Source organism: Sesamum indicum, linkage group LG9, assembly GCF_026168435.1.
Source record: "Sesamum indicum cultivar Baizhima isolate 11 linkage group LG9, ASM2616843v1, whole genome shotgun sequence".
Lineage (NCBI taxonomy): Eukaryota > Viridiplantae > Streptophyta > Magnoliopsida > Lamiales > Pedaliaceae > Sesamum > Sesamum indicum.
The window spans coordinates 26,058,225-26,066,932 of NC_142665.1; the positions used below are offsets into that span (position 1 = coordinate 26,058,225).

The 8,708-nt window shown below is 37.6% G+C and overlaps 2 protein-coding genes and 1 pseudogene across 2 annotated transcripts; 2 read left to right on the top strand and 1 right to left on the bottom strand.

Moving 5' to 3' along the window:
- Window positions 1-324: 324 nt before the first annotated feature.
- On the bottom strand, window positions 325-1,736 carry LOC110013184 (myb-related protein 315). Its single transcript, XM_020699247.2, has 3 exons — window positions 1,411-1,736; window positions 1,194-1,323; window positions 325-1,096 (listed from the first exon to the last, which is right to left on the bottom strand). The coding sequence occupies exons 1-3, from the start codon at window positions 1,541-1,543 to the stop codon at window positions 529-531; spliced, it is 831 nt and encodes a 276-aa protein (XP_020554906.2). The 5' UTR covers window positions 1,544-1,736; the 3' UTR covers window positions 325-528.
- A 1,978-nt stretch (window positions 1,737-3,714) lies between these two features.
- On the top strand, window positions 3,715-5,073 carry LOC148787050 (glycosyltransferase family 92 protein RCOM_0530710 pseudogene; annotated as a pseudogene).
- Window positions 5,074-6,292: 1,219 nt separating this feature from the next.
- On the top strand, window positions 6,293-8,648 carry LOC105177507 (uncharacterized). The gene is made up of 6 exons (XM_088884871.1): window positions 6,293-6,641; window positions 7,085-7,170; window positions 7,277-7,431; window positions 7,538-7,587; window positions 7,701-7,775; window positions 7,866-8,648. The coding sequence occupies exons 1-6, from the start codon at window positions 6,379-6,381 to the stop codon at window positions 8,416-8,418; spliced, it is 1,182 nt and encodes a 393-aa protein (XP_088740997.1). The 5' UTR covers window positions 6,293-6,378; the 3' UTR covers window positions 8,419-8,648.
- The last annotated feature ends 60 nt before the right edge of the window (window positions 8,649-8,708 follow it).

The window sequence follows — 8,708 nt, forward strand, 5'->3', positions numbered from 1 at the left end:
GATCCATTTTTTTGGTCAAGTACGTAAATGGGTTGAGATTTAGTGAGGTATGTTAATAGAAAAAGAGAAAATGACATTTATATCCCCAAGGTTAGGCTAAAATTTTTAAACACTTTCTGTCTTTTAAAATTATAGGTACATTTTTCGAGAGGTGTAGTGTAATATTTTTTAGGGAGTGTTTGTGGTAAACTTTGCCTATGAATAGGTAGTGAAGTTGTAATTACAATTGTAACGTCAAGAGGTGTACGTAGCTATAATGTTATAAAAGTCAGGAAGTGTTTTGTGTATTTTGACTTAACTTAATGAAAAGTCAAAGTAATTTACCCAAACTAGACCCAATGGAGGAGGACTAAAATGAAATAGAAGCATAGTACAATATATGAGATCCAAGCATTGCACCAGAAGATTGACTTTGACAAAATCCAAACCAAGAAGAAGGGAATTCTAAACTAAGACTACCAATTTACATGCATGGACTTAAACCAGTAATTAGAAGTGGGTTCAAGAATCATTGTGTTGCTCTGATCATCAAAAGAAGAGCTGTTGGTCTAGTTGGTTGAATCCATATCCATCCCATGATGACAGCATTGAGTCTACACTCTCAACCCATTTCTGCAGATCACCAGACGTACTACTTTCTTCATGAATGGAAACATTGCTGGACTCGGCTGCAGTCGAGTTGTGATAACTCACTGACACTGCTGAATCCTCATTGCTGTAACAATTAGTGGAATAGTTACTGTCCTGATTTCTCACCCACAAGTCCATGTCATGACTCCTGCACATCATCTCGTAGTTATTTATCAGATGAACAGCACTGCTCTCATCACTCTTATCGATTTCTGCTTCTGCTGTTATCATTAATTCAGCTGCATTCTGATGATCAGAAACCTTTTCTTCTTCATTCCCTAAACTCCGCTTGATTAGTTCTGATTCAGTTTTCTGCTCATGATCAACATTTTGTTTGGGGTGAATGGGGTGGTGTGTTAAGGGGTCTATTCCAAGGAGTCTCAGCCTCTTCTTGATTCGAGTGTTCCAGTGGTTCTTGATTTCATTGTCGGTTCGCCCCGGAAAATGAGACGCAATCTTAGACCACCTGCAAGAACATACAAGTAGCCAAACTGTTTAATTCTCAAGAATCAGACAAACAGATAAGAGAGTGAGGGATAGGATGAGAATGCGTCATTGATTACCTGTTACCAAGACGGGCATGAAGCTCTATAATCTGATTCTCTTCCATTTCTGACAGCTCCCCTCTTTTGAGGTCAGGTCTTAGGTAATTAATCCATCTTAATCGACAGCTCTTACCACATCTCAACAAACCTATCAGTACATGCATCATTAAAACAAAAACATTAGTAGTACAATGAATACATGGAATTAAAACAATTGATGATATTTATTAATAACCTGCAAGCTTAGGAACCATTCTCCAGCACTGAATGCCATTGTTGAGAATAAAAGTGATGAGCTTGTGGTCTTCTTCCATAGTCCATGGACCTCTTTTCAGACCAACTTTATCACAACAAGGTTGCCTTCCCATGTTGTAATTAATTAGTCACAACTAAAAACTAACTGCTAATTAGGAGGATAAAATCGAACAGAAGAGACCAGCAAATTTATAAGGATTATACATATATAAATGAATGATGTAGGTAGCTAGTGGCTTTACTACTGTTTGGGGAAATTAATATAAGGTTTTGATGGTAAAGCTTGTTGAGATGGGAAGGAGTTTATATTACAAGGAGGGGAAGATTCTGAGAGATAATAATGGATGCAGGGTTGGACATAAATAATGAAAAGGGGCTGGTTAAAGGGGGAAGGCTAAGGTACATGATTGAATGAAAAAAGCGTGATATGGGGTCAAGGCCTAAAAAGCGTGGATGCATATAATTAATTGAAGTTAGAAATAATTTACACAAAAGGGATCCTTGTTTCTTGGTTGACAAATTCTACAATAATTAATTAATATGCAACAAAAATGAAAAAATGTTTGTTAATGATGGGATTCCTATATATATTAGGTGGCGTCAAGGCTGCCTGGTTTTGTCGTTGGGAGCAACCCAACTCTTGTTTTAATTACTTGCAACCTTTACTACTACTACTGTCTATATTGATGTAGAGGTCCAATATTCATCGGTAGCTCCAAAATTCGATGCCCAACTTAAGTTAAAAAGGTATCTTTAGACAAAGTTTTAACTTTGTCTATTAGGAGAAGTCATTTCAGATAGAAAACACGCAAAATGACAAAAAGAAAAGAAAAAAATCGTATTAGATGTAATCATCAAAAATGACATATATCGATGATGATTCAACTCACTTAAACCTCTTGAATAATTGTTGGAATCATTAAGGTATATATGTTACTATCTCTTATTTGTCATATATGAACGAAAACTTTTCAAATTTACATAAACCAATAACACATAAATGATGCTCAAACTGATGCCCTTTCCATCTCTACTGCCCAAGTTATTCAAAATTGAGGTGCAACATATACAGTAAAACCTCTATAAATTAATACTTTATAAATTAATAAACTCTCTAAAATAATAAAATCTTCCGGTCCCGACTTGGGCCTTTGTAAAAAATCATTAAATTCGATAAGATAATAAAATAATAATTTTTTGGAAAATTCCTTTATAAATATTAGGTCCCATTAAAACTCTAAATTAATAATTCATAAATATTATAATTATAAATATTAAGGTAATTTATTAAAATATGAAGTTTGTAATGCTTTACGCATTTGATCATTCATGGATGATTTTGCTATGCCTTTTAGATGATGAGACATGGTTGGGTGTTATAAATTATTTTATTATCCTATTGAGCATCATGCATGAATATATTTAATTGGTTATAATAGTTATTTAAGTGCAACGAATTACTGTAAACATGTATATTTAAGTAATTTCAATGAATTGATACATGTGTCTATGAATATAATAGTTAATTGTATACAATGAATTGATATTATACATGAATATATTTAATTAGTTATGAAAAATTGATTGATGCATGAATATAATCAATGAAACATATATGAATTCATTTATTTTCAATACATATGTACTAAATTTGCTGAATTTAAAAGGTCTCTCTTTTAATTAATAAAATATTAATTTATCGATAAATTAATATCTCTCTAAATTAATAAAATTTCATGGTCCCAAGGTTATTAATTTATAGAGGTTTTACTGTATAATGAAACCCTACTGCACTCATATTTGCACAAGTCAGGTAGAAAGGTGTAATGGGCCGCATATGTCAATAGTTCACCTCATCAACAATGGGCCCCATTGATAATGGACCTTGAACTTGACCCAGTCAAAATCTTCCCAAGCCAAGATGGGCCCAATACTGCTCTATATAAAAAAAAAAAGCCCACTAATCAAATGGCAAACGCCAAATCTTTTAATATAATTACACGTAACTACTTATGATATTTGTTTTTATCTATTATATACATTATTTTTTTAATTAAAATTTATTAATATTAATAAAAATAATTACATACAAAATTATATTTAATTTTAATTAATTTATTATTTACTTATTACTGGTTAAATAATTTTTTTTTAATCAAACTATTCGTATAAGAATGAGATATTAACCTATGAAAATATATAATGATATTTTTATAGATAATTCCTTTACAGGTAGTTCCTTTATATGATCATATTTTTATATCACCCCAGACTAAGCATCCAAATGGAATATTCTGGCTATGGAGTGATATCCGGCGAGAACTCTGTTACTCCGGCGATCTCAATTCGAGAAACGGTTCTTTTCCCCGGCCAGGCGCTGGTTTTCCTGAAATATCCTCCGTCTGCCTCTCTATTTACCAGAGATGACATCAAGTGTATATATTTACCCCTCAACTCATCTCAGCCGCTCCTCGAGCTCGCTCCAACTTCACTCGCTGTCGGAGGCGAATACGATAACCACCAGATGGTTCGGTGTCCACCACCAAGGCGACGTGGCACGATCGTTTCCCTTGCGGTTAAGCATATCGGCGAATGATTGATCGGGATACCTCCTCGATTGTGTTTATAAAAGGCCTCAATCTACGGTCAGGAAGAACTACTGACCCTTCAAAGTTCAAATGTGTTTACGGGTGGAAATTTGACGAAGGCAAACTTCGTTTTGTGGGCCGACGTCGTTTCTGCTGCTCAAGAGATTGTCAGGTGCAGAACCCCTCTGAGTGTCCTGAACAATCCACAAACATTTGGTATCAGCAGCTTTACTGATTCGATTAAGGTTTCGGTTAGGGTCGTTGGTAAGCGGACCCTCAGTTGCATGGCACGGTTGAAACATCACTTCAGCCCAAATCCAAGGTCTCGTGATAAACAACAGAAAATGTGCGTTTGCACCATGTTGAGAAATCAAGCTGGATTCTTGCCTGAATGGATCATGTACCATGCTCGAATAGGAGTCCAACACTGGTTCATATATGATAACAACAGCGATGATGAGATAGAGTATGTTTTAGAATCGCTCTTGGGGTCAAATTATAATGTGACACGACATGCGTGGCCTTGGATCAAGACACAAGAGGCCTATCGCTACATGACATTGTCAATAATAAGTCTAGACCTCGTGAGGTGGCTGAGGTGCGTGTCTCGTGCCACAGTTTTGGGCCATCAGGCCAGAAAAAGCACCCAACAAGAGGAGTAATGGCCGCTTATACATGTCGACTGGCTGCACCGGAGAGGCACAAGAGTATAGTGAAGCCAGAGGCGCTGCATTCTTCATTAATCAATACAGTGCATCATTTTCATCTGAAGCCCAAGTTCAGACACGTGAATATGAATACAAGTGTTGTGGTGAGCAATCACTACAAGTACCAAGTGTGGGAAGTGTTAAGGAGAAGTTCTATAGGAGGGTGGCCACTTATGTGTCAGACTGGCAGCAGGAGAGAAATGTGGGTTCCAAAGACCAGGCACCCGGTCTGGGAACCAAACCCTTTTAGCCATTGGATTGGTCTACTAGATTTTGTGAAGTTAATGATACCGGGTACTTGAGACTTGCACCAACCCGAGAACCGGGTTGTTACCATGGGAGTGTTAGAGGAGCAGAGCAAAAACGTTTGAAAATAAATAGTAGGAGTTTTCTTTTGTCTTTCTTTCTTGGTCTCTTTTTCTTTTATCATACGAGTCTGATGGTAGCGTAGAGATAGATAATTTAAGTGATTAATTGTGTATATATGTGTTCGTGTGTATGTATAATCTCAAATAGCAAAAGGTGAATACGTTATCTAGTTGTACTTGTAGAATCTGCATGAGTATTTATTTGGTGTAGAATGGGAACTTAAGATTAGGGCAGAAACTGGTTTGCTGCAAAATTGACTTTGGAAAATTTTAGTTCGAATTCAATTAAACTAAATTTTAATTAATTATATGGTAAATATAATATATTTGTTCTGTAATTGAATTGATTTGACTAAATTTGATTCGAATAAAAAAATTTCAATTGACTTAACGTAATTATGTCAATATTTTACATCATCATTACGAGTGGTTAAAGATAGATCACATTAAAATATTGATATATGCTACTTTAAGAATAATTTACTGTAATAATGCCATAAAACATTAAGACAAGTAGGGTTTTATAATTTTTTTTTGGGTTAATTCTAAGCCACTGATGAGGGAAAATGCATAAATTACAAAAATACCCCCCTATTTTTAGCACTTTTTCATACATCCTATGACTGCGCAGGTGGAGCCCAGTGCACAAGTACAGCAGTAGCGGTAGCAGGCTTTACAGGGGTGACATGGCCCGCTTTCATTGGAGTCACGTGTCGCACACATAGAGGGTATCGTACAAGTATAAATAGTCTTATTTATTATTATTCAAACAGGTTTTCACCACTTATTTTTACTGCCATATTTATGGTCTCACTCGATCTCGTTAACATATTTTGGATCCCGCCTTTTCTAACTTAAGTATCGGAGGGCCATCGCTGAGGGCTTCTCGACTAGTCTCACGTTTGCTGTGTTCTCAGGATCTACTTTAGGTAACTCGAAAGAAGGGTTCAACGATCTTAACCCAGCGACCCGATCTAGCGACCCGATCCGAAAGTCCTGATTTCGCGCGACCTACATCAGCCACTAAGAAATAAAAAGAGATTCAGATTTTCTGAAAAAACTTTTTTTTTTATGACGACTGCTTCTTGAAAGATTTGACCAATTGAGAGCACGAGTTCCACAGTAAGTAATTTGCACTTGCAACACGGAAACACTCCCCAAACTAGCCGTTACTCTCCAAATATAAGAACCCCACTCCAAGAAATTTGACCGTTACGTCCACCTCTCTTCTTCCTCGCCCCCATACTAAGCAGTATCTTCTCCCTATTGGAAAGGCTTCAACGAAATGCTGGCCACAGAGTATCCCAACAAAAGCCCAGAAAACCCTGAAAGTGCATCTCAGAAACAAGCCGAAACCACCGAAGATGGCCCAAAAAATGAAAATTTGTTCAGTCCAAGGTTTCGATCGGTCGCCGCCATGGCTGGTTGGGATGAAGAGGCGCTTCTCGTCGCAAGCCTCATCGTTGAAGACACCCCCGATCGCCACTTCAAGCACAAGAAAAGATCCGATCTGAAGAGTTTCAGAACCCCACCAACAAATTCAAGAAGGTTCAACCGTATCTCTTCTTCTCAACATTTTTTCAATTATGCGTGTATGCTTATTTTTCGATTCGTCGTCATTCTGGGATTTTTTAAAAATTTTCCGTTTCCGGTTGGTGGTCCCGTTTTATATTGAGATTTATTTTCTCCGTGATTTTGTTTTGGAAATTTTCCTTTCTTGTATATTGGGTTTCCCTTATCTTTACATGGTCAAGAGGTTTTCTGTCCACACTTACGAGAAGAAAATCTTTCGAGTATGTAACTCTGTTCTTCTTAAATATAGTTTGAGCCTTGAGGGCTTTGGTTTTCTTGTTCTATTATTGGTTTCTGGTTATGGAAGTAAAGAAGCGGTTTATGGCCTTCTGCCGCCGTGCTTTTGCTGTTGCTTCCTCAATTAGAATAGCCTCTATTATTCTTGTTTCAATCGGGATGTTAATGTGGGGTGTCTACAGAAAACGCAAGGCTCAGAGGAGAAGTCCCCCCTCGATCCCGGTAGCTGTTCTTGATCTTGATGAAGATGATCCAAAACCAAAACAAGGTCGCTTGATGTTCTCTGTTTCCCTTTTTTCTTTATGTTTTTTGCTCCATACTAAATTTTGGGTTCTGATTCTCTTTACATCTTTGGCTTTAACAACTTACTACAGAAAGTGAGAACATGAATAAAGAGTCAAAAACAGACACTACTGCAGAAATAGAGAAGGATAGAGAAGATGGGGTGAACACCAAGGGCAATGGTGTTTCGGGCTCAAGTGCTGCAATACCATGCATGGATAGGCTTCGAGAAGAACTTTCCTGTGCAGTAAGACTTCATTCATGATAATTAGCTTTCCTTCTTCCTGATCCTAGTGGCACGATGATATGCGACTATCTTGAGTATTGACATCTAACTTCATTCAACTTGGCAGATCTGTTTGGATATATGTTATGAGCCGAGTACCACATCTTGTGGACACAGGTAAAGCCAAACTAGATGATGATTTCGTTTTTTTACTCTGTTTGTCTATCAGATGTCCTCAATAAGCAAACTCAACCAGGGACCTGAGAATGGTTTATTCTCTGTTCTTGCAGTTTTTGCAAAGTATGTTTGCGTTCCGCGGCTGATAAATGCGGGAAGAGGTGCCCCAAGTGCAGACAGCTTATCAGGTAGATATGTTGGCCAACAATATTTTTGTCTAGTGTATCATTAATTTCATATTATCCGATGATTTACTTGTATAATCTGAAATTTGGCAGCAATGGGAGATATTGCACAGTGAACACAGTTCTTTGGAACACTATTCAGCTGCTATTTCCCCAAGAAGTAGAAGCAAGGAAGGGGGCTGCTGATGCTGCTATTTCTGCCTCAGATAGGCAACAACCTCAACAGGGAACAGGAGCAAGAACTAGAAGTCATTCTTCTCGTAACAGAGCTGTTGAAGCCTTAAACAGTCCAGAATCTGAAAGCAGGAATGCATCAAGAAGCAGCCATTCTTCCCGTAACAGAGCTGTTGAAGCCTTAAATAGTCCAGAATCTGAAAGCAGGGGTGCAGAGAGAAGAAGTCATCGTACCAGAAGTCGGATTTCTCGACCTTCTGGAATGTTGAATAGAGGAGATGCTGGCATTAGGACAGCATTGCCAAGCCAGGATGAGGATGCGGCATTGGCTTTAAGACTGCAGCGGGAAGAATTTATGGAGGCTTTTAGGGTACCCGAACAGCATAGAAGCTCATTTGCAGTGGCTAGAGCTAATTTAAGGGCTATGGCTTCTAGGGCCATTAACATTCGGATTAGGGGCCGAACGGATTAGCATAGAATGTCATATAGGAAGAAACATTATGGTCAACTCTTCTGTTTTTGACACTGGTAAAATGTGCTAATTTTTGTGAATAGCAGGTACAACCTATTTCCTCATTTGCAGTGGCTACAGCTAATTTAAGGTTATAGGGATATTAACATTCGGATCAGTGACCGAACGGATTAATTGGTGGCCTCCTCCATTGGAATGTCATATAAGAAACGTTATTATTATGATTTGCATCTCTCTGTTTCCGACACAGGTAAAACGTGCCAATTTTTGCAAATATTGCTACAAAGACC

Excerpts from the sequence above, each read along its gene's own strand:
- LOC105177507 (XM_088884871.1), top strand. The coding sequence starts at position 6,379 with ATGCTGGCCACAGAGTATCCCAACAAAAGCCCAGAAAACCCTGAAAGT. Across the intron at positions 6,642-7,084 it reads CCACCAACAAATTCAAGAAG|AAAACGCAAGGCTCAGAGGA; the intron begins GTTCAACCGTAT and ends GGGTGTCTACAG. Across the intron at positions 7,171-7,276 it reads TGATCCAAAACCAAAACAAG|AAAGTGAGAACATGAATAAA; the intron begins GTCGCTTGATGT and ends AACTTACTACAG.
- LOC110013184 (XM_020699247.2), bottom strand. The coding sequence starts at position 1,543 with ATGGGAAGGCAACCTTGTTGTGATAAAGTTGGTCTGAAAAGAGGTCCA. Across the intron at positions 1,324-1,410 it reads AATGGTTCCTAAGCTTGCAG|GTTTGTTGAGATGTGGTAAG; the intron begins GTTATTAATAAA and ends ATGTACTGATAG. Across the intron at positions 1,097-1,193 it reads CATGCCCGTCTTGGTAACAG|GTGGTCTAAGATTGCGTCTC; the intron begins GTAATCAATGAC and ends ATGTTCTTGCAG.